Source organism: Odontesthes bonariensis, chromosome 23, assembly GCF_027942865.1.
Source record: "Odontesthes bonariensis isolate fOdoBon6 chromosome 23, fOdoBon6.hap1, whole genome shotgun sequence".
Taxonomy (NCBI): Eukaryota; Metazoa; Chordata; class Actinopteri; order Atheriniformes; family Atherinopsidae; genus Odontesthes; species Odontesthes bonariensis.
Window position 1 is genome coordinate 3554795 of NC_134528.1, and position 25373 is coordinate 3580167.

The window sequence follows — 25373 nt, forward strand, 5'->3', positions numbered from 1 at the left end:
TTATTAAATAATAAGAAAACACAGTGAATCTGTCAGAGAGAAACAAATCTAGAATCACTGGCTGATGCTTCTAGAGCTCCAGAGTTAGTGAATACTTCTGGCTGAAACAATAACAACAGTTTGGAGCAGCAAAACTCCAAAAGCCCATTATTCAGCTGATACTAATAAACTCCCCTCCAACACTGTTGGAAATGAACAATCTTTGACTTGGTTAGAAAACAGCTTTCATCACAGCAGCAGTTATCTTCAGTCAGATTCATTCATGATGACAAAATCCAGCCAAAAAGCTTCTCCCACTAATAATTTAAAGTAAATCATTTTCAGTTTGGACCTTTTTGCTCCACTTAATTTATCTAAATGATAAATTAGCTAAAAGTAGAAAAGTCCTGCAGCAAAAAGGGTTTTTACAATAACTCCAAATTTATAACAACGCCAAGTTTATAGGCCACACAGAGAGAATGCCAAGCTACCACCAAACCACCAAGTTCCTTTTTATTCTTTATTAGTATTCCGTTTCCATGTGGGACTGAATGTGAAGCTGAATGAAAATGATAGCATTCAGCTTTGGTAGCAGACATTGAGATTTCTCCCACTGGGTCTCCAGTGGAACGTGGTGGAGCAGCACAGATGTTGGCCTTCAGGCTCCAGTCACCCACCCTCCGTCCCTCTCACTTTCTTTTCTCAAATCAATCTCTTCAACCTCACATCTAATAACAAGAAACTTAAAGTGTTTCATGAAAGCAACATATTTCTGTTTCTAAGGCAACGGTTTAGTCCAAATTCTGATTGTTTTCAGCACAAAATCATCCTTCTTCATCCACTGACATTGAACAATGTGTTCTTCTCTCTGGTTTGTATCAGAACATTCCAAGAAAAACAAAGTATCAGGAGGAGGGAAAAGGCATAATTCCTTCTTTTTTTGTCTTAAAAGAAGACAACTGTAAGTGTGCAACGTATTTTCATACAAAGTAACTGACTCTAAAGACACAAAAGCTGGTGTAACACTCTCCCCATTATCATCAATGACCCTAAGAGGGAGGAGCAGAGACGGGTGGGCCAGAGGAGTGTGAGGTGAGGACAGAGAACAGGGAAAAGAATGATCTTTATTCATTTAAAATGCTGTCATATTTCCTTTCAAACTGAATTTAGTATCACCAGATGGAGGCAGTTTATAACTGAAGATTACTAAGTGTTTCAACACCTCAGGTGTTCACATTGAAGACATCTAGCTTATTCATGTTGTTTTTTCTGCATAACTCTCAAATTCTAATGATATAGATACATATTTGCTGTACAAAGCTTTATTGAAAACTTTAAAAGTTCACTATTCAGAAAAATGTGACACCCGTTCAGCTAATTGTGTTGTGCAGTTTCAAGTCAACGTGTATTTTAATCTGGCAACAACTGGCCTCTAAAGATGGTTCCGGGTTGAGAATATTGTCATAGAGCTGTTTGTTCCCCCATTTTACAACATAATCAGGCAGCCATTTTTACCTCTGACCCTCTCCAGTCCATCAGGACTTAACTGAGGGCTTCAGTGGGAACTGACTTTCATTCCACCTTAATTATTCCAAATGTACCTGCATCAAATGATGAGAGAATTTATAAAACTGTCATTAACCGTGTTGAGTTGGTTCCTTTTTGGGGGTTTCAGCTAAAGTGGTTTCAGTGCTTCCAGAATTTTCCCTAAATAAAAGCTTACTTGGATTTTCAGAAGTGAACTTGAATTTATTTGCATACTTTTAAAGATGTAATCAGAAGATCTCAGACAGTTTCCAGATCTTTAAGTATTCATTTCACCACGTAAGCACAGAACATTATCAGAAAGTATAAGAGAATCCCACAAAAGTTAAAGAAATTTATTCTAATTGTAATATTTTTCATTTCTTTCTTCAAACAAACACAAAAACTGAATTAAAAAAGAAAATATGGAGAAATCCAAATAAAATGAAGAAATAAATGATTTGGAGGGATTAAATAGATCAACATTGCAAAGGAAACTAATACAGGAATAATAAATCAAAATAAGACAAGTAAATACATTCTAATTGTAAAAATGTATTCAATTCAAAACTGAGTCACAAAGTAAATAAATAGCAACATTAACACAATTAAACCAACAAACAATAGAATTAAGGCAGAAAAATGACATTCTTTATCTTTGTTTAGGCACAAATTCTGTTTTTTATTATTATTTTACTTGAATTTATCATCTTACAAACTAATTTATTGAACTATTTATATATTTTGTATATATTTCAGATTATTGCTGTTTCAGTCCTCCATAGAGGAGAGCCCAGAAGTAACAAGTGATCACTTTTTTTTCCAATAACACCATTAACCCATAGTCTGTAATGTTCACTGTCACGGCCCGGCTCGTGAACATAAAATGGAGACGAACACAAGGGGTTAAACAAGTTGTTCATTGTTAAAAGCCAGCCCGCGTTAACTCTCAGCACACACATCAAGCAGCATGAGTGTTGGGAGTCCACACTGTAAACAGGAGACTCTGGGCTCAGTTCCCTGCCTGTAAATATAGTATCATTTCTATGTCAAATCTATAAAATGTCATTTTGTTTCCTAAATTTCAATTTTGAAAATCTGAAATATCTGAAAGTTAAAACAAAACTGAAGGAAAAAAATTCAAACATGAAAAAACACATAAAATCAGATTTGAAATGAAAAATGCATCAAATAATCTACAATCAAATAACATCAAAGTAAAATCATCTGTTTTAACTTTGAATGAAATTTCTTTTTACAGAATAAGACTTGACTTTCAGTTTCAACTGATGGAAAAAGTAATATTTGGGCCCAGTTAAACTCCATGTAGAAACAGCTTTGGCAGCGAGCATCTGTACTGATCTGCTCATTAGTCCAGTGTTTGGATTTCCTGAAGATGAGTCTCTAAGCTGAGCTGCTGTGTGCTGTGTTTGTGTCTGCTTCTAAATCATGTGACTCTGATGGAAGCTGTGATGTTTAAAGACTGAATGGAAACACTGAACTGAACACTCTGACTCCTCCTTGACTTCAGCTTTGTAGCTTCCTGCTGGAGATGGAGGAGGTCTCCCAACCATCAGCCTCAAACTCCACTGATTCTGATAGTTAGTCAAAGTGTCCATCAGCATCCATTAATCAGCCAAACTGATCAATCAGTCCACCTCTGGATGCTTCCAACACTTTTCTAAGGCTCTGTAATGTTTGGACTGACTGAAATATTCAAACACAACAAGTCACAGTAACAAGTTCTGCTGCTGTCGACTCTTTAAAGAAGTTTGATTCCATGCAAATTACATTAAACATCACTACACCATGTTTTTGTGCCTTTAACATTCAATTAAACAGTTAATTTGATCTTTATTTCTATCAGTTTGTTCCCATTTGCTCCCAAATTGCTCCTGACATGTTTGTTTTCTTTGAAACTTGAATCATTTGGCTGCACAACATGAGTTTGTATGGATGGAGCCACTGGTGGAGCTGGCAGAGTTTAAGAGCTGAAGTCACTCCGTCTTTATTGAAGCAGCAGCATGTTGTCATTAATATTAATGAGAGCTCTTTTTCACTTGTTCTGTTGGACTGTTTTAACCTGCATCCTGTTGGCTTCAGCTCACATGTTTTATTCTTTATTCAGATTGGTGTACTGCAGTTTGTCAGAGATCAGCTGTGCTTCTCTGGTCTCTGCTCTGAAGTCCAACCCCTCCCATCTGACAGAACTGGACCTGAGCAGGAACACCATCAGTGACTCTGCAGCGAAGGAGCTGAGCAGCTTTCTGCAGAGTCCACACTGTGGACTGAAGACTCTGAGGTCAGACACCATGTTTTAGTTGTTTGTTCAGATTAATATGATGTGAAAGTTGTGCTGGTCTTCATGGTAAAGTCTGTTTTCTTCTTCAGGGGTTTAGTTGATGAAATGATGATTTATTAAATAATAAGAAAACACAGTGAATCTGTCAGAGAGAAACAAATCTAGAATCACTGGCTGATGCTTCTAGAGCTCCAGAGTTAGTGAATATTTCTGGCTGAAACAATAACAACAGTTTGGAGCAGCAAAACTCCAAAAGCCCATTATTCAGCTGATACTAACAAACTCCCCTCCAACACTGTTGGAAATGAACAATCTTTGACTTGGTTAGAAAACAGCTTTCATCACAGCAGCAGTTATCTTCAGTCAGATTCATTCATGATGACAAAATCCAGCCAAAAAGCTTCTCCCACTAATAATTTAAAGTAAATCATTTTCAGTTTGGACCTTTTTGCTCCACTTAATTTATTTAAATGATAAATTAGCTAAAAGTAGAAAAATCCTGCAGCAAAAAGGGTTTTTGCAATAACTCCAAATTTATAACAACGCCAAGTTTATAGGCCACACAGAGAGAATGCCAAGCTACCACCAAATCACCAAGTTCCTTTTTATTCTTTATTAGTAATTCTGTTTCCATGTGGGACTGAATGTGAAGCTGAATGAAAATGATAGCATTCAGCTTTGGTAGCACACATTGAGATTTCTCCCACTGGGTCTCCAGTGGAACGTGGTGGAGCAGCACAGATGTTGGCCTTCAGGCTCCAGTCACCCACCCTCCGTCCCTCTCACTTTCTTTTCTCAAATCAATCTCTTCAACCTCACATCTAATAACAAGAAACTTAAAGTGTTTCATGAAAGCAACATATTTCTGTTTCTAAGGCAACGGTTTAGTCCAAATTCTGATTGTTTTCAGCACAAAATCATCCTTCTTCATCCCCTGACATTGAACAATGTGTTCTTCTCTCTGGTTTGTATCAGAACATTCCAAGAAAAACAAAGTATCAGGAGGAGGGAAAAGGCATAATTCCTTCTTTTTTTGTCTTAAAAGAAGACAACTGTAAGTGTGCAACGTATTTTCATACAAAGTAACTGACTCTAAAGACACAAAAGCTGGTGTAACACTCTCCCCATTATCATCAATGACCCTAAGAGGGAGGAGCAGAGACGGGTGGGCCAGAGGAGTGTGAGGTGAGGACAGAGAACAGGGAAAAGAATGATCTTTATTCATTTAAAATGCTGTCATATTTCCTTTCAAACTGAATTTAGTATCACCAGATGGAGGCAGTTTATAACTGAAGATTACTAAGTGTTTCAACACCTCAGGTGTTCACATTGAAGGCATCTAGCTTATTCATGTTGTTTTTTCTGCATTACTCTCAAATTCTAATGATATAGATACATATTTGCTGTACAAAGCTTTATTGAAAACTTAAAAAGTTCACTATTCAGAAAAATGTGACACCCGTTCAGCTAATTGTGTTGTGCAGTTTCAAGTCAACGTGTATTTTAATCTGGCAACAACTGGCCTCTAAAGATGGTTCCGGATTGAGAATATTGTCATAGAGCTGTTTGTTCCCCCATTTTACAACATAATCAGGCAGCCATTTTTACCTCTGAGCCTCTCCAGTCCATCAGGACTTAACTGAGGGCTTCAGTGGGAACTGACTTTCATTCCACCTTAATTATTCCAAATGTAACTGCATCAAATGATGAGAGAATTTATAAAACTGTCATTAACCGTGTTGAGTTGGTTCCTTTTTGGGGGTTTTCAGCTAAAGTGGTTTCAGTGCTTCCCGAATTTTCCCTAAATAAAACCTTACTTGGATTTTCAGAAGTGAACTTGAATTTATTTCCATACTTTTAAAGATGTAATCAGAAGATCTCAGACAGTTTCCAGATCTTTAAGTATTCATTTCACCACGTAAGCACAGAACATTATCAGAAAGTATAAGAGAATCCCACAAAAGTTAAAGAAATTCATTCTAATTGTAATATTTTTCATTTCTTTCTTCAAACAAACACAAAAACTGAATTAAAAAAGAAAATATGGAGAAATCCAAATAAAATGAAGAAATAAATGATTTGGAAGGATTAAATAGATCAACATTGCAAAGGAAACTAATACAGGAATAATAAATCAAAATCCATCCATCCATCCATCGGGACGGGCCCGGAACACCTCACCAGGGAGGCGTCCAGGAGGCATCCTAACCAGATGCCCGAGCCACCTCATCTGACTCTTCTCGATGCGGAGGAGCAGCGGTTCTACTCTGAGCCCCTCCCGGATGACCGAGCTTCTCACCCTATCTCTAAGGGAGAGCCCAGACACCCTGCGGAGGAAACTCATTTCGGCCGCTTGTATTCGCAATCTCGTTCTTTCGGTCACTACCCACAGCTCGTGACCATAGGTGAGGGTAGGAACGTAGATTGACTGGTAAATCCTTCTTCACCACGACGGGCCGATGCAGAGCCCGCATCACTGCAGACGCCGCACCGATCCGCCTGTTAATCTCCTGTTCCCTTCGTCCCCCACTCGTGAACAAGACCCCGAGATACTTGAACTCCTCCACTTGGGGAAGGATCTCATTCCCGACCCGGAGAGGGCATTCCACCCTTTTCCGGCCAAGGACCATGGTCTCAGATTTGAAGGTGCTGATTCTCATCCCAGCCGCTTCACACTCGGCTTCGAACCGCTCCAGTGAGAGCTGAAGGTCACCGCCCGACGACGCCAACAGAACCACATCGTCCTCAAAAAGCAGAGACCCGATTCTGAGGTCGCCAAACCGGACCCCCTCAACGCCCTGGCTGCGCCTAGAAATTCTGTCCATAAAAATTATGAACAGAATCGGTGACAAAGGGCAGCCCTGACGGAGTGCAACCCTCACAGGAAACATGTCCGACTTACTGCCGGCAATGCGGACCAAACTCTGACACCGGTCATACAGAGACCGAACAGCCCATCTCAAGGAGTCCGGCACTCCATACTCCCGGAGCACCCCCCACAAGAGTCCCCGAGGGACACGGTCGAACGCCTTCTCCAAGTCCACAAAACACATGTAGACCGGTTGGGCGAACTCCCATGCACCCTCCAGGATCCTGCCGAGGGTATAGAGCTGGTCCACTGTTCCACGGCCAGGACGAAAACCACACTGCACCTCCTGAATCCCAGATTCGACTATCCGGCGGATCCTCCTCTCCAGTACCCCCGAATAGACCTTGCCAGGGAGGCTGAGGAGTGTGATCCCCCTATAGTTGGAACACACCCTCCGGTCCCCCTTTTTAAAGAGGGGGACCACCACCCCGATCTGCCAGTCCAGAGGCACTGCCCCTAATGTCCACGCGATGCTGCAGAGGCGTGTCAACCAAGACAGCACCACAACATCCAGAGCCTTGAGGAACTCAGGACGGACCTCATCCACCCCCGGGGCCTTGCCACCGAGGAGTTTTTTGACCACCTCGGCAACCTCAGCCCCAGAAATGGGAGGCCCCACGTCCGAGCTCCCCAACTCTGCTTCCTCATCGGAAGGCGTGTCGGTAGGATTGAGGAGGCCCTCGAAGTATTCCACCCACCGACTCACGACGTCCCTAGTTGAGGTCAGCAGAGCGCCGCCCTCACCATACACGGTGTTGACGGTGCATCGCTTCCCCCCTCTGAGCCGCCGGATGGTGGACCAGAATCTGCTCGAGGCCGTCCGGAAGTCGTTCTCCATGGCCTCCCTGAACTCCTCCCAAGCCCGAGTTTTTGCCTCAGCAACCGCCGAGGCCGTGTTCCGCTTGGCCTGTCGGTACCCATCAGCTGCTTCCAGAGTCCCACTGGCCAAAAAGGCCCGATAGGACTCCTTCTTCAGCTTGACGGCCTCCCTCATCACTGGTGTCCACCAGCGGGTTCGGGGGTTGCCGCCACGACAGGCACCGACCACCTTATGGCCACAGCTCCGGTCGGCCGCCTCAACGATGGAGGCATGGAACATGGCCCATTCGGGTTCAATGTCCCCCACCTCCCCCGGGACATGGTTGAAGCTCTGCCGGAGGTGGGAGTTGAAACTCCTTCTTACAGGGGATTCCGCCAGCCGTTCCCAACAGACCCTCACAATACGTTTGGGCCTGCCAGGTCTGAGCGGCTTCCACCCCCACCAGCGGAGCCAACTCACCACCAGGTGGTGATCACTTGACAGCTCCGCCCCTCTCTTCACCCGAGTGTCCAGGACATACGGCCGCAAGTCCGACAATACGATCACAAAGTCGATCATCGAGCTGTCATCAAAATAAGACAAATAAATACATTCTAATTATAAAAATGTATTCAATTCAAAACTGAGTCACAAAGTAAATAAATAGCAACATTAACACAATTAAACCAACAAACAATAGAATTAAGGCAGAAAAATGACATTCTTTATCTTTGTTTAGGCACAAATTCTGTTTTTTATTATTATTTTACTTGAATTTATCATCTTACAAACTAATTTATGGAACTATTTATATATTTTGTATATATTTCAGATTATGGTTGTTTCAGTCCTCCATAGAGCAGAGCCCAGAAGTAACAAGTGATCACCTTTTTTTTTCCAATAACACCATTAACCCATAGTCTGTAATGTTCACTGTCCCGGCCCGGCTCGTGAACATAAAATGGAGACGAACACAAGGGGTTAAACAAGTTGTTCATTGTTAAAAGCCAGCCCGCGTTAAAGGGATACAAGGTAGTTTAGCGGCAGTATAGCGATCTCTATTGGTCAAACTGAAATTCTACACTGTCGTAAAAATGCCCACCTGTACACACCCACTAACTAAACATCGTGGCGAATGCTGCCGTTGTGTTATTTAGTCAGTGCAGTTAGGTCATCTGATTTACAAGTGTAGACTGCCCACGTAAGATACTATAATCAGAGATTTTCTGTAGAGAGAACTCAAGATAATATGCTATAATCCTGTTGCTGGAGGAAGTGGCCGGGGACAGCTCGTCTGGGTTTCTCTGCTCAGGCTGCTGTCCCCGCGACCCGATCCCCGGACAAGCGGTAGATAATGGATGTATGGATGTATGGATGGACTGTTGCTGATCTTGAATGGGATTCTTCCCTCATCATGGTGTATTCGTGGAGTGATTCCTTTGTATTAGCAGACACTTACAAAAGTTACATCTTAGACAGATGTGCGCAGGCACTACCAACATACACGCCGCAATAAACGCAGACTAGCTCTACACTATTCCGATTACAATCACAAATTAATCCATTTTCATTTGTAGATAACAATTCTTGTTCGGATCAAAACGCTATTCTTATTATAATCAGGTCAGTCCGTGTATTTCTGAAGCTAGGCTACGTCTCGAACTCAGGAGGAATTAGAGCACCGTCATCACCTGTCTCTTCACGATCTAAAACGCAGATCACTATGGTAGATGAACAAGATCACGCTTGGAGAAATTTCACAAAGATGGGAAGTGCCAACATCGAACGTTTCATATTCAGTCTGTGAAAGGCAGAATATGAAACGCTTGGTGTTGGCTCTTCAACGCAAGCGAACACATAGCCTACAACTACAGCTAGCATACAGTACCTAGCTAAGTGCCGTAAACACAAACGACTCTTCTCACGCATCACGACACTTCAGAAGCGGGTCGCTCCTGCCGAAGTTACATATGGGATTTTCAGCATACAGACCCCTGTTGGGAGCGAGACAGGCTTCATTCGCTTACCATTGACTTGTTTAACCTTTGTTAAACTCCTGAAGGCTATAATTTTAGGTGAAAATGCTACCTAGTGCCCCTTTAACTCTCAGCACACACATCAAGCAGCATGAGTATTGGGAGTCCACACTGTAAACAGGAGACTCTGGGGTCAGTTCCCTGCCTGTAAACATAGTATCATTTCTATCGCAAATCTATTAAATGTCATTTTGTTTCCTAAATGTAGTTGGTTGTCACAAAGCACCAGTGTTTGTCAGAGGAAGTGAAGAACATGCCCACTTTCAGTTGTTGAAAACTGCTTGTTAACTGGCTGTTAACCTTGTTGACAGAAAGACATAAAGCAGCAATCAGTACCATGGCTGAGCATTTTCTTAGGACATAAAAAAAGATCAAAACTTTAGAAATGATTCTGAATTCTTCTAAACAATAACATTTGATAAGATCATCTCAACTCACACGTTTCTTGTGATAAAGTTGTTTTTCTTAGTAAGACACATACAGATTAAAGTATCTTTTCAAATGCAGGTTTCAATATAAAACTGATTAATAAGAAGTTTGAATGAGAAAATCTGCACATTATTAGTATTAATATGTTGACATGAACAGACATATGACTCGTCCTCTGATATTGGTAAAATGTCTGTAGAATGATGAAATGATGACAGATTGGACTATAAATTATTTCAATAACAAGTTTTATTCTGTATTCAGATTGTGGCGCTGCGGGTTATCAGAGACGAGCTGTGCCTCTCTGGTCTCAGCTCTGATGTCCAATCTCTTCCATCTGAGACATCTGGACCTGGAGGAAAATAAGATGAAGGATTCAGATGTAAAACTGTTGCGTTCTATTTTGGAGAGTCCACACTATGGTCTGGAGACTCTGAGGTGGGTAAAGGGTTTAAGTCGATCTACATTGCTTGAGCAGTGTTGTCCTAAAAGTGGTCTCAAAGTAAAGATCCTGTTTCCTGTCGGGCTGCAGATGAATCACCAGCTGCTTTCTTTCTAAGGTTATAGGTAGAGAATGGTGACAGGCTTCAGGATTGGACAGAAAGTCAAAGAAAGACATCAATAGTCAGTCACAGTAATCAGGAGTATGTGAGGAAAACCAACATTTAATGTAACTAAACAAATAGCAGATAGGTCCATTTTGTTTAAGATGACTCATACTGTCATGAGCTAAATTTCCTGTAAGATACTTTATACCTTAATTATTCATAGAAATTTGTATTAGTCATTAAAAAGCTTGTCCCAATGAATACATGATTCTAAGATGGCAGTTATTTGATCTCTGTATGCTCATGATCTGTTTTGAGTGACAGTAAAAGAGTAAATTCACACTTTTGGCAGAGCTGACAGACAGAGTGGGCTCCCTTTGAATTATGTTATTTACTTTTACCTGTTGCCAACAACGTGATGATGATCATCATGAAGAGAGACAGCAAAAACATTTTGGATGATCATAATCATGAGCTTCAGAATTGTGACAGTTCTGCACCACTGTTTCATGACTGCTGAATAAAGCTCATTTTAACAAGTTCTTTATCTTATGGTTCTGTTTCTTCATGCAGACTCACCGAAGAGACACATGAAGCCTCCACTGTCAAAACTCGTGAGTACTAATTAATACTAATTAATGTATCGCCTGAAACATGTGATCCATAAAGAATGTGGGCTCAGTTCATTATAACATCATTGATATTTGACAGGACTGCAGGAAAACATTTAAAGATTGGGGTGTGGGGAAGTTAGGACACGGATGCAGACTTTTTCAAAAGGAAAACTTGGATTTATTTCACAAGACAAAAACAAAGGCTTTCAAACAAAAGGCCGGATTAAAAAAATTAACTGTGACAAAATAAACAAAGACCTTGGCATGGCATAAATAAATAAATACTTAGCTTGGCAGGTGGGTGACAAAGAACATGAGCAACACAGGTAACATGGGTAAGTAAACAAGCAGGTCAGGTAAGTATGGCAAACAGGTTAGACAAATATGGCAAAGATCCGGCAAACTGAGAGGGGAGACTGTAAACTAAATAGGGACTGAAGGCTGAGTTATACCTCTTTTAACTGCGCTTGCTAGTGATGCTCCGATCAGCATTTTTTGGACCGATCACCGATCACCCAAAATCATGATCTGTCCGATTGCCAATCATGGAAGGAATCGGACATTTCCATGCCTTTCATCTAGCAGAGAGTGCACCATTTATAGAAATTAAACCACCAGAGGTAGCTGGGGACATGTAGAACAAGAATCTGGTGGAGTTTGCAGAAAACAATTGTTTTTTTAATTTTCTATTAATATTTTAATCTGCCCATATACACCATCCATTGGGTATGATTTCAGCATCAGATTATTAAACAATGATGCAGTGAAATGACTTGAAAATCGCCACAGAGGTAGCTGGGGACATGTAGAACAAGAATCTGGTGGAGTCGGCAGAGAACATTTTGATTTGGTTCTAAATTAAGTTTTCAAATCTGACTATGCAGAAATGAGTTTGATTCTGAATATGCTTCAATAATTTTGTTCTATCATTTTGTCTTAATCATTAAAAAGAATGTAGTAAAAAAACAACCAAGTAATGACAGGTATTCCAACAAATGAAAAATCAACTTCGATATAGATTTCTGAGTTTACGGGGTGCACTTGAATGCACCATAAATCTGCTCACACGCTTTACCGTACGACGCGATGTAAACGGGCACTCGATTTTCAAGTGTAGCTAGCGCGACCGTGCCTCTCCGAAGCGCAGATGGCGTGACCGCAGTACGTTTCACATCTTTCTGACACACTTTGAAGAAATTCCAGACAGGAGAGGTCATGCTGTCGAGATGCACTGTAGAGGTTTTGCCTGTTCGGTTCTGTACACACGTCCCGTACCACATTAGCAAGTAGTTGCTAGTAATTTTCGTCACGTGATCGGCATTTTGATCGGCATATTTTTCCGATCGCCGATCAGGCTATTTTTGGGCATTATCACTAGCGCTTGCGCTTTCGTTAATGGCTCGAGACGTTTATGCTTCATTTAGCTTTGTCGGCGGTTGCGTGTGCTGCGTGGCGATTCACCGCCAGGATAGTAGGTGGAGCAGCGGGTTTTTTCAATGACAAGCCTACTACGATGAAAGGAAATTCACCGCCAGGACCTCTTCGGCAAGTCTCTCTTCGACTGGATTCATCATAGACATAATATTATGTGTATATTATATCTATGGGATTCATGCTTCTTCTTCTTCTTCTTCTTCTTCTTCTTCTTCTTCTTCTTCTTCTTCTTCTTCTTCTTCTTCTTCTTCTTCTTCTTCTTCTTCTTCTTCTTCTTCTTCTTCTTCTTCTTCTTCTTCTTCTTCTTCTTCTTCTTCTTCTTCTTCTTCTTCTTCTTCTTCTTCTTCTTCTTCTTCTTCTTCTTCGCTTTCTACCTTGGCGTTTGAAAACAGCGGTCTTTTATTAGGGGATGCAACCGGAAGATGAACACGCCGCCGGATGTGATGTAGATAGTGGCTTCCACTCGCGTCGTGCGTGAAGTTTAGAAAATTGAGGTGACACACGCAAGCCCGCGTTGCGTCTTGTGTTGCGTCTTGCGTCACCGACCATAAATCAGGCTTGAGAGTGATTGGAGAGTGAGTGAGCTGAGGGGAAAAACACAGGTGAAGTGAGTGAAACCAATGAACTGGTAAGTGAAGGGAAACTAAAACATGGCAAAACTAAAAACTAAACATGGACTGTAAAACTAAAACATGATCTAAAAACCAAAACATAACCTAAAACATAAAACTTAAAACATAAGTCCTGTGGCGTGACAATAATTCATTAGAAATGCTTGAGTGAGGTGGAATAATCGTATAAATTAGTAAAAAGAAAAAAGCCATTGAGGGATGTTGTAAGAACTTTAGCAGAACCAGCTGTGCTAATGCTAATGTGGGTCTGCCATGGTGAACCCAGAGCAGTTCCAGCGATGGACTCCAAAAAGAATTAGTTCGATAGTTCTCCTTGTATAATCTCACTATTGTGTGATGCAAACTATAAAAACATGGACAACACAGTTAAATACATAAATGTCACTGGCAGCTCACACTTACCATCTGTTCTCATTTCATCTACTCAGATCCCAACTAGTGCAGCTGAATGTTACAATAAATACTGCAGATTTAGGGAATTGTAGGATGGAATTATTTCTGTTGCTTTCATTGTAGATTGTCCCATATTGTCCATGTGAAATGAGATGATAAAAGAAACATTAGAGCTTCTTGATGCTTTGGGAATTCTTCCTGATCATGTTTTGGCTGCCACCTTAAATATGGCTTCCACCTTAATATGGCTGCCACCTTAAATATGGCTGCCACCTTAAATATGGCTGCCACCTTAAATATGGCTTCCACCTTAATATGGCTGCCACCTTAAATGTGGCTGCCACCTTAAATGTGGCTGCCACCTTAAATGTGGCTGCCACCTTAAATGTGGCTGCCACCTTAATATGGCTGCCACCTTAAATATGGCTGCCACCTTATGACACACGTTCAGTGGCGTCTCTGGCACCAACAGGATGCATCACGATTCAACCCACATCTGACCACACAGAATGTGGGCTGTTCCCCACAGTGGCTGTCAGTTTTTACTTATTAAGTTGAAAAATGTATGTTTTAATCAGATTTAGCTGGTGGGCTACCATATATCAGTTGTTTTCTGACTACACAGAGCCTAAACGTAGTGTTATACTCCTACATTTTATACTTTATAATAGGAAAGTGACAATGGAAGCAGCCTACCAGTTTATGTTAGCAGGTGACATATCTGTACTGTTTAGTGGGATTAAAATGACCTTTATCTATAAATCACATGATTGCTTTTACATTACTACCAGTTAATCTTTTAGGTTTTCAGCCATTCTGAGACATTATTTTAAACTTCTCTGTGGGTACATGTTACTTAAACTTGGTAACTTACCTGAAGAATATTTCTGATGTGATTTAATGACGTGATTTTAAGTTGTATAGCAGCAGTTTTTTTACCTCATCATGTGATCTCTCCCCATCCATTTTACAGGTCTGTTAGATATGTGTCAGCATTGCTAATAAAAACTCTGCTAAAGCACCATCAGAGAACAGCTGCTAGCATGTGGGAGCCACTCTGTGCTTAAATGCAGCATGCATAAATGAAAAATGTGTTTTTCAGGCAAAGCTTGAGAACAGGAGAGTGCTGAGGAGTTCCAGCAGGCAGCACATCATAAAGCACAGCTGTGCAGTCAGCCACTGCCGCTGTTTATTAAAGCAGAAAATAAGAGGAGCATCTGCTCTCTCCTTCTTCACACTTTTTAGGGTACACTATAGCCCCTTTCACACTGAGGAATAAACCGCGTTTAATTCGCGAATTTAGCGTGTCCGCTGTTGTGTTCACACTGCCGACCCGGGCTGCCGCGTCAACTCGACTCTTTCGGGTCGGACGTGGGCGTGGCGTGACGTGAGGAGTTTAAAAGACAGAATGGACAGCTTATTCAGAACAACAGCGACAGGTGAGGACAAGTTTCACTCTGTTTTAGCCTACATCAAGTTTGAGACATTTTTGAAAATGGCCAACTGGGGAGACAAGGAGGTCCGCGAGCTCCTCAGCCTCCGAGCAGAGGACGTTATTTACCGCCACATGTCGGGGACGGTGAAGGATGGACCTCTGCTGGAAGGGCTGGCCAGAAAGATGGGAGAGCGCGGTTTCCCACGCAGCAAGACGCACCGTAAAGGGTGCGCGGGTGGGCTGACTTACATGTACAGTAATAAAATGCTTTGTCGTCTAGTGTCGATTGGGTATAATTGCAATAAAAGACGCACACTCTGGTAATATCATAGCCAGTTCCAGTGAATTGGTATAACGTACACAGTCCAAAATTCCGGGGTTCATAAAATTAACATGAAAGTTAAAATTAACTTTAACTTTTAACATGACGAACTGAACATACAAAACATCAAAACGCATTATAGCCATTAAATTTGAAAGAAGGAAGACACCAGCGTGTTTCTTCCTACTGTTATGGCATTCGTGCAGTGTAGTTTACTACTAGCATGCAATTTAACATCAGATTCTCCTCCGTGGGAAACGCCAAACTCCTTCCTGCACACTTTACAGAACGCCTTAAATTCATCCGTCAATGCAGTTGTAAGCCATGAATATTTGCCCTCCCATTCCTTCCTGTACCTGCATTGTCGCTTTAGTTTTTTTGCTTGGTGGTGTGGCTCTTCGTCTGCCATTTCGCTAGCTATTGTGTGTCAGTGAAAGTGAATTTTCGCGCCGGTCATTGTTCGTGCTTACTGTTGCAATGGAATTAGAATGTCCTAAAGATAACAAAATAGATACATTGTAGCCGGGGCAGCACGCAGCCACTTAACATTTGGGGCTGCACAAGCAAGCAGCCTCTAGGTGGCACAGACGGCAGTAGCATTAGTTTGAGATGTGTTCTTTACCTGGGGTTAAAAGTAATTATTTGGCATGAGTTTAATTTTCGGGACAAGTACAGCCAGATTCGGGATTCGGGACAAAAGCTTAGAATTTGGGACTGTCCCGAATTTTTCGGGACATCTGGTCACCCTAGTAACACATGATGGTCACTGTGGGGTTATAGTCCAGCAGTTCATGTGGAAGGTTTGGTTTGCTCATGTCGGTTTGGGAACTAGTTTCCGGTGCGGAAAACACAGCCGAAGCACACTCCCCGCTACGTCATTGGGATCCCCCCCCACCCCCTGGCTGCTTCACGCTGGTTTGTTTGAGGAAGTCGGGGGGGGGGGGGATTCCCAATGACGTAGCGGGGAGTGTGCTTCGGCTGTGTTTTCCGCACCGGAAACTAGTTCCCAAACCGACATGAGCCTTCCGTGTAGATTTAGACAGTCATTTGCACTCGATGTGAAAGTACACCACTCACACAGTGATTAGGAGGTAAATCAAGTAAATTAATTCACGTTGGGCGAAATATTTCGATTGGCGACGCTGGCGACGCTAGCATGTATGTATTACGCGAAACCAAGCAGTGGTCAGTGCTGTGAGATTCGGACAATGCCTGGGTCGCCAGGAAAACGCTCCCACACACTTATTTATGTATCGGGAATGCGGGGATACACTTGGCCTGGGGGAGGCGTATCCCTTTAACACTCCTCTCTCCATCACTATCTATCTTTGTTTCCTTGTCTGTTACCCAGCTGGTGTGCTGCCTGTTTACCAGGCGCTGTACGACTGCGAGGCTCAGGAGGACGATGAAGTCTCATTCATGGTGGATGACATCATCATCGGTACGACCGAGTCCATCCATGAGGGTCGGATGTACGGGACTGTGCAGAGAAGCGGGAAGTCCGGCTGGCTGCCTGCAAACTACGTTCGATGTATGTGGTGTCACACTGTCAGATACACAGCTCAGTAGCTCAGAGTCATGAGACCACACCTGTACAGCCGGCACTCAATACAGATATTTCTTCTACAACATGTGATGCAAAATACACCTACAATGAATCTAAATAAACACATTTAATAAAACAGTCTTTGGAAGTTTTGACACAGTTTATTCCTTAAATGCGCTTTTAAAATATCCCGTCTAATTAAGACTTAAAGGAGAACTGCGGTATTTTCAACATTAAGCCTCTTTTCTGAGTCGTCTGCAATGTTTTAGAACCCCCCTCACCGCTTTTTTGATGTTTACTGCTGTCTCCTGTATTTGCCTAATTTAGATTCATCTCAACCTGCTTCAGAATGGCAAGTCATGTGCATGTCCTAAAAGGTCCGTAAAAGCACCATAAACGTCCGTTTTCAAAATCATCAACTCACCGGAGTGGTTACTGGTGTGCACTGGTAATCCATATCAAATTTAGTTTTATTTGGCAGCTCGTTCATGCTGGAACTATTTTCTTTTCGGTGGCGGAGTAATATCAATGAACATCCAGTCTTCAATAGAACTCAATGTCAAACTAGAAAGCTGCAAGCAGCTGTAAGCGGGACCGAGGTGTGCTTACGTTAGATGTGCGCACGTTGGGGCATGCGTTTGTCACCGTAGTCGCGCAGCTCTGCCCACATGCACGATACCCTTTGCGTACATACGAGTACATAATAACCCCAATGTGGAGGGTTTATTGAAAATTTCTAGGGGGCGCCACTGAGCCATTTTGCTCCGCCCACACACGATACCCTTTACTTACGTACGAGGTCGTCAGGGTGGACGTGTGTGCCAAGTTTCATTAAGTTGCGATGATGAAAAGGCTTTCAAATCACAAACGCCATCACACGATTGTCACCGCCTGGCCACGCCCACACCGGTCAGAGTTTGAAAAAGTTTCTCCAAGATTTTTTTCCCCCATGTCTTAAGAGTAACCTGGCCAAGTTTGAAGCTTGTAGCATTAAATCTGTAGGAGGAGTTCAATCAAATGCGAGGTGTGGAAAAAAAACAAAAACTTTTCCGACCTCCAGCAGGTGGCGCTGTAGGTGGATGTCACTATTTTATATGTGCACGTTCAGGCTGGGTCCAGCAATCACTGTATGAAGTTTGGGACAGATTGGATAATGTATGTGGGAGTTATAGGCGGCTTAATTTTTTGTGGCGAGTCATATATTTGAGGTGTCACCACGGCCACGCCCTTTGAGGTATGAAAAAGTTTCTCCATGAATTCCCCCCCCATGTCTTAAGAGTAACCTGGCCAAGTTTGAAGCTTGTAGCATTAAATCTGTAGGAGGAGTTCGATAAAATGCGAGTTGTGGAAAATAAAAGACGTTTCCGACTACCAGCAGGTGGCGCTATAGGTAGATGTCACTATGATAATATGTACGCATTCAGGCTGGGTCCAGCATTCACCGTATGAAGTTTGGGACAGATTGGATAATGTATGTGGGAGTTATAAGCGACTTCATTTTTTGTGGCGAGTGATGGCGAGTCATCAAACTTTGAGGCGTCGCCACGCCCACACCCTTTAAGTTTTGAAAAAGTTTCCCCATGAATTTTTCCCCCCATGTCTTAAGAGTAACCTGGCCAAGTTTGAAGCTTGTAGCATTAAATCTGTAGGAACAAGTTCGATCTTAAGCAAGGCGTGGAATCGGCCAAAAATGGCACGAAAACGCACTTTCCATCCAATATGGCCGCCTTCCTGTGGGCGTGGCACATTGGCGGCATGAGACTTTTTTGTGCGTCTGGGGATGATGAATGAGTGTACCGAATTTCGTTGTCCTACGCCAAACTAATCCTATTAAGGGGACCATTTTTAAGCATTATAGGGGGCGCTACAGAGCCAATGAGCGACTCCCAAAAATATAAAGTTTAGATTCTTTCATGTCGTCGACTGGCAGGTGGCGCTCGCAAAATTTCCTGAGTTTTCGCATACCTTTTGCAAAGAATAAGAAAGAAACAATAATAATCCTTACAGATACAATAGGGTCCTTGCAGTTTCACTGCTCGGTCTATACAACTTTTTTGTATATTTCCACACAAAGACGGGACCAAATTACCATCCGACATTTGAGGTTTTCCTGACTGAGATGCCAAAGAAAGTGACTTTGATGGTCCAAGATAAAAACGGGATGGAAGTTTGGAAACGTATTTTTTTTCCAACAGGTAAAAAGCTTCACTCTCATGCTGATGCAGGGATATTTTGAAAGGATTAAATCCCATTTAGTTCCATTTTACAGTCAGAGTCCAATCAATGTGTTTCAGTTTGAAAATGTGTTTATTTGCCCCCTTTCTCCCTGTGAAGCTGCCTGAGACTGTATCACCTCGTTTTTTTAATCACATCACCGCAACTGCAAAGCTGAATGTGAGGAGGTTAAAACCTAACAAAGAGATAAAGATGACCCAATTAAACAGTTCTTTGAACTACTTTTGCCCACAGTTTCTGTGGTTCCTACACAAAAAAGGAGATGTGCCTCAAAAGAAAGACTGATGGAATCTTATGGAATAAGACTTATGGAAATGTTCCCACAGTCTGAAAACACGTAGTGTCTTTATTTACTGAGGAAATCAGGAGAGCTCAGTATTTAACATTCAGTGAAGTGCAGCACATTTCAGACATGTCACACTTGAATTGTCCAAGGACTCATCATTTTCTCCAAGTGATTATTGTTGTAGCAGATAAATAACATTTATTGTCTGTAGGACTTTACATTTAGCTGTGTGTGATATATTAAATGTCTTTATTGTTTAAAAGTCTTAATGAGTTATAAAGAATGTTTTTCCCTGGCTTTCTTTCAGGTCAAAGACGTGAAGCTTCACAGAGGAATGTCGCCGGAGGTCACTCAAAGGACCAAAGTCCAGCAGATGAAAGGCTGCTCTCAATTCGGACAGACTTTATTAAGAACATATCTGATGCAAATCTAAACGCGCTTCTGGATGAGCTCCTGGCTCAGCGTGTTATAACTGATGAAGAGATGGAGACAGCCAAAACAAACACCAGAGCAGAAACAGCTCGAAATGTGATTGACGTGGTGCGAAGAAAGGGAGCAGAAGCCAGCTCAGGTCTGATCGCTGCTCTCAGGGAGGTGGATCCGTGGCTCTCCAGCTCGCTGAACTTACAGTAAAGCTGTGATGATGAATGTCTGTAACAGCAGGCTGATTTACAGCCTCACAGTGATGTGGTCTCCAGATGAGAAGCTCTGCTGTCAAGAGTTTGTTTTTAAAAACTAGATTGGATTTCTGAAAGTGTTTCTCAGTATGATTCAGCTAAACATGGACTGCTGGGGATGGAAGTTTTTCTGGATTCTTTTTAGACTTTTTTTTTTTAAATACCTTTTGTTGTAAATATCGAACACTGTCCACACGCACATTATTGCATTAATCAACTCATCCATCCATTTTGTATGCCCACTCAATCCAACCCATGCAGCTCTTAATCATCTCAATATGATTGAAATATTTTTGCTTCAATTACAGATGAACTTATCGTGCACACCTTTAGTGTATCAGTAGAGTATTTCTTCTTGTCCCAAAGCTGGTCAACTATGTAGTTAATGACGACATCGGGCTCAGTTAGATTGCGCCTCTGATAGAGCTGAAGCCTTGCTAACCGTCTTCTCAGATGACGCACATTAATGTGTACATCAACCACATTTGTTCCATTCCACATCTCTATAAAGAGTTTACGTGTTATTTAAAGCACCAAACTCATTCATTTACAAAAACCTACCTGATACAGTCCAAGGTAGATCAGCGACTCCTGTATTCTATGATTTAAGATCCTTGTTTCTCTGTTTGTTTGCTTTTTTAAATAGACCCTGGTGGCTATACAACTATACAGATTTGCTCTCATCGTTGGAAATGCAGAAGTGATCAGACACAGCTAGATCTAACAAAAAGATCAACAACAACACGAAGGCTCTTACAATAAGATCTTTTGTGTTACCTCAAGTGTGAGTTGGGCACTTACTAGTTGTTACTAAAAAAGTCAGAACATATGATTGATAGAATCTCAAATACTAAATCAAATTAGATGTACGCAGTGATGCTTCTATGGGTGAGGTTCTCTGAACTGGGATTTAAAATCTGTTGTGAGTTCTGACTTCAAGGAGGAGAAGGATGTCTGACTTTATCTGGAAAGCTCTTCACTCTGCAGGCGGGAGGTAACCTGACTCACTGGCTCCCTCGTGTGGCTCAAAGTTGTAACTGCAGGCAAACGGTTCATTGACTCAAACATCTGCACCAACTGCCCCCTCTATCAGTCGAGGGAATCCTAGTTTTAGATTTAAAAAATGTAATATTTTTTTTAATTAAAAAGTGCTTAACAAACAATCATTTTCCTGGGTGACAAAATAAAATAACTTAAATACATTTGATCAAATTTCAATCAGAAAACTAAGAGCTTATTGTTTATTCCCTTTAAATGTAACACTGTAATTTTCAAATGAGATACTAAGTTAGTATATCTTATTTTTTTGTATTAAGTGGCTGAAACAGGCTTCTGTTTATAAAAACAATAATAAAAAAAAACAACAACTTTCTGTGGACTCTCTTCTTCTCTTGGCGTATTTTCTGCAGACTCTACTTTTTTGAGTACAACAAAACTTTATTAACAATTATACACATAACAAAACTGTTAAGCCAGGGGGAGAAAATAATATATAAAAATATAAATGTACAGAGAGTATAGAAACATCATACATTGCTGTAAAGAAAAAACATATTAATTAAATACATTTTTAAACAGAGGTTCTGACACTTGCTGGCGCTTGGTGTGTACTCCCCACAGCGGGGAGACTCAGAACTAACACCAAAAACGTGAAAAAGATGATTTGGATTCTCTATCCCCCTTTAAACATCTGCAGCTCATCCAGAACGCTGCTGCTAGAGTTTTAACCCGGACTAAGAGATCTGAACACATCACAGCAGCTTTAAAATCTTTACTCTGGCTTCCAGTCAGTCACAGAATAGATTTTAAAAGCCTGCTGATGGTTTACAATCTGTGATCTGTTCAGAGAATATAAAGCCAGCAGAGCTCTTAGATCCAAGGACTCAGGTCAGCTGGTCCAGTCCAGAGTCCAGACTAAACATGGAGAAGCAGCATTTAGCTGTTATGCTGCAAACAAGTGGAACAAACTGCCAGTGGAGATTAAACTTTCACCAAATGGAGACATTTTTAAATCCAGGTTAAAGACATTTCTGTTCTCATGTGTCTATGCATGAAATCTGCACGATGATGAACGCTGGTCGACATCATCAGGTAGTGAGATGCCAAACGTGTTTGTCGTGATGTCACCACATGTAGCCAGATTTACATGGTCAGGGTCATCGGCTAATGAGGTGTTAGCTGCATGCTCATCTGCAGAAAGGGCAAAGGGGCACTAACACCACTCGCTACACGCCACCCTTTGTGTGCTCTCCATTTTCTCATTTTACTTCTTTTAACTGCAGTGTTTTGTTCTGTGGACTTCTGTTGCATGTGTCAGGCTGAAGCTCAGCAGCTAAATGTGACCATGGATCAATCTGTGGAGCTTTCTGAGGATGACAGCAGGTCATTTCTGTGTGATGGTGGCAGTATTCGTTGGGCCTATAGACTCAAAGAGATGCTAACTGAGTGTAAGGATATATAAAACCAATCACAAAGAAACACAAAGCCGGTGCAAAATGATCACAAATGATGTGCAATGATCAAAAAATTACACAAACTGAAACTGAGGAGAACAAAGAAAACAACCACTGGGAGTCAGGAAATAACCACAGGAGACAAAACAATACTGTAACAACAAGACACCAAATGACGATATAAAGTTCAAATGGGCACAAAAAATTGGTCAAATAAAGTGAAATTTATTTAAAACAACCAAAAATAACCAGAGATGTTACAGAGAAAGAAATTTGAAAAATGGGGCCCTTCTTTTTAATTTTTCTACATTTTTATTCTGCAAGTACACACGGGTGTTTGAGCAGTTCAAACTGATTTTACAGACCAAGAAGAAAATATTTTTTTAAAAGCAGAGAGTAAATAAGAAAGTGAGTTAAATCAGTCATAAATTAGATTAAACATAATTAAATTGTTAATTCCATCAGTATTGGGGAATGGAAGATTTAAAACATAAATAAATCTTAAAATAAAGTAACATTTAATTTTCCTGAGGTTTTTATCTATGGAAAAGAGGAAAAGGTCATTTCTCTGAACAATGTCGCCATCTAGTGGAATTACTTTGCGATCTATATTAATGATTTGATAATCGAAATTAAGCAAGCAGCTCTTGGTGTCGGACTGGGTGATTTTACAGTCGGTACTCTTCTCTATGCGGATGATTTAGTTCTCCTTGCAGAGACGGAAGATGACCTTCAAAGTCAGTTGGATATAGTTTGTGATTGGTGCAAGAAATGGAGATTAAAGATAAATGAAGGTAAAACTCAGATTATGTATTGTTTTGGCTCAACACGTTTGTCACATACTGAGCACTACAAATACCTAGGACTGACTCTAGATGCCCATCTTACCTTTGAAAAAGGAATAAAAGTTCTATCAGACTCTGCAGGCAGAGCACTGGGAGCTGTCCTTAATAAGGTCAAGCTGTGTAGGGATCTTGGGTATAAAACTTATACGCAGTTGTATGATTCCTGTGTCTGTCCAATTTTAGATTATGGTGCAGGAGTTTGGGGTTATTGTAAGAAAGCAAAATATGAAGCAGTTCAGAATAGAGCTATGCGCTGCTTCCTTGGTGCACACAAAATGGCCCCCAAACTCGCAGTATGTGGGGATATGGGATGGGAGCCGTGCGAAGTGCGGATTAAGGGTGACATGGTGCGACTGTGGAATAGACTCATCAACATGTCTGACAACAGACTTGTCAAACAAATTTTTTTGTGGAACCTCTCAAAAAATAGTCGTTGGACAAATGAACTTTCCAGAATATTTCATGAAGTAGGTCTCCAATACATATATAGAAATAAATTATCCTGTAGTGTTAAACAAATTAAGATAATATTATTTGAAAACTATAAAAAAAATTGGGCAGAAGAAATTCTGTACAAAGCTAAACTTAGAATGTATTGTTTGATAAAGTCTGTCTACCATCCAGAGCACTATGTCACCCTGAACCTTAGCAGAGCGCAGAGCTCTGTTTGTGCCCAATTGAGAAGTGAAGTGGTATCTGGCCTCTGGCGGTTGAAACTGGACGTTTTCATGCAATCCCAGAGGAGAACAGAAAGTGTCACTTGTGTGACTTAAATGAGGTGGAAAATGAGATGCATTTTGTGTTTTCTGTCCTTTTTATCATGAAGTTAGACTTAAGCTCTTCCTTAAATTGACCTTGGAATGTCATGATTTATTTTCTATGTCTGATGAGTGCAGACTTACATATTTGTTTAGCGAGAAGGTGTTTTATTTAGCCCAATATGTGTTGGAAGCTTACCAACAGCGCAGGAGAGCGCTTTATGTTTGAGTGGGGTTGTTGTTTACTGAGGACTGTATACGCTGGTTTATCAATTATGAAGATGTTCTTTTGACTATTGTTTTTGTTGCTTGTGGTGTGTCTTGTAAGCCCATGCGGGCTGGGCACCTTTTTGGTGTATGACACCGTTTAATAAAATAAACAAAACAAACAAACAAACTTTGGCATTTCTACGATTATAACTCCCGTGATGCTCTGCGCTGGGTCACATGTTCATTCTGACCAATCGCGTTGTTTGTTTGGCCGTTGCACTCCGGCTATTGGTCGCATAGTATGTTATGTCTATGTTTCCGACCCTCCAGCGGAGTTTTCACCGTCTCTACGGAACAGTTTCTGCTTCTGGTTAAACATTTAATGCTGAGAGAAGTTTTAAAGCCAAACTGTGACAGATGGAGGATCAAAGGAGCCGAAGAAGAAGCGAGGGAGCGTGAAGAAGCGGAACCGAACCCGGAAAAGACGGCAGAAACACGGCAGAAAACACGGGGACACAGCGGTGTGGCCTTTCCCGGCTGGAAGTCACTGATGAGGGACAAATGTTTCCAGGGAGACGCCGAAGTTGTCTGTTTTCTGCTGGACAGGTAATTTAATCCGCCGATGGAAATGTAGCTAGCTGTTTGATAGCGTTAGCTAAATCATGGAAAGCTTTTTCTTACTGTTAGCAGGGTTGGAAGTTAATATTTCTGCTGCAAAAGTAGAATTTATCTTTGTTTTTTGTTTTTTTTCTTTAACACAAAATGCAGTTTATGAGTTTTTAATACAATTGTTTGGTATATTAGTTCATCTGGTTGAACTAACTTCAACAATTCGTGCAACTTCATGTAAAACAGGTGGATTTTGCATCACAGAGACCTGACCGTGTATCACTGTCGCCTCATTAAAGCACAGGTAGATCTGACTCTTCAGTCATGCGTTTTATTAAATGGACGTCCTGCAGGTTCTGCTCCATCAGATGTCACTGCTCTGGCTTCTGGGCACATCTGGGGATGCTCTGGAGGGATTATATAAACCTTCTGGCTTGG

The 25373-nt window shown here is 41.4% G+C and overlaps 3 protein-coding genes across 7 annotated transcripts in view; 2 read left to right on the forward strand and 1 right to left on the reverse strand.

The window, feature by feature from the left end:
- The window catches only part of LOC142373457 (NACHT, LRR and PYD domains-containing protein 14-like), a 337305-nt gene that overhangs the window by 192720 nt on the left and 119212 nt on the right, over window positions 1-25373 (reverse strand). The window lies entirely within an intron of this gene.
- On the forward strand, window positions 3367-20212 carry LOC142373469 (uncharacterized). Its single transcript, XM_075456738.1, has 5 exons — window positions 3367-3805; window positions 10203-10376; window positions 11060-11100; window positions 16668-16847; window positions 19691-20212. The coding sequence occupies exons 1-5, from the start codon at window positions 3528-3530 to the stop codon at window positions 20014-20016; spliced, it is 999 nt and encodes a 332-aa protein (XP_075312853.1). The 5' UTR covers window positions 3367-3527; the 3' UTR covers window positions 20017-20212.
- LOC142373462 (uncharacterized) overlaps window positions 24602-25373 on the forward strand; it is a 155595-nt gene continuing 154823 nt past the window's right edge. The window contains exon 1 of the mRNA XM_075456729.1: window positions 24602-24932. Coding sequence (XP_075312844.1) covers window positions 24628-24932 — 305 coding nt within the window. The 5' untranslated portion in view covers window positions 24602-24627. The remainder of the gene's footprint in view (window positions 24933-25373) is intronic.

What these genes read in the sequence shown, in the direction of transcription:
- LOC142373469 (XM_075456738.1), top strand. Translation starts at nt 3,528, where the DNA reads ATGTTGTCATTAATATTAATGAGAGCTCTTTTTCACTTGTTCTGTTGG. An exon ending in AGCCTCCACTGTCAAAACTC is followed by an intron (nt 11,101 to 16,667) that starts GTGAGTACTAAT and finishes TCTGTTACCCAG; the next exon opens with CTGGTGTGCTGCCTGTTTAC. An exon ending in GCCTGCAAACTACGTTCGAT is followed by an intron (nt 16,848 to 19,690) that starts GTATGTGGTGTC and finishes GCTTTCTTTCAG; the next exon opens with GTCAAAGACGTGAAGCTTCA.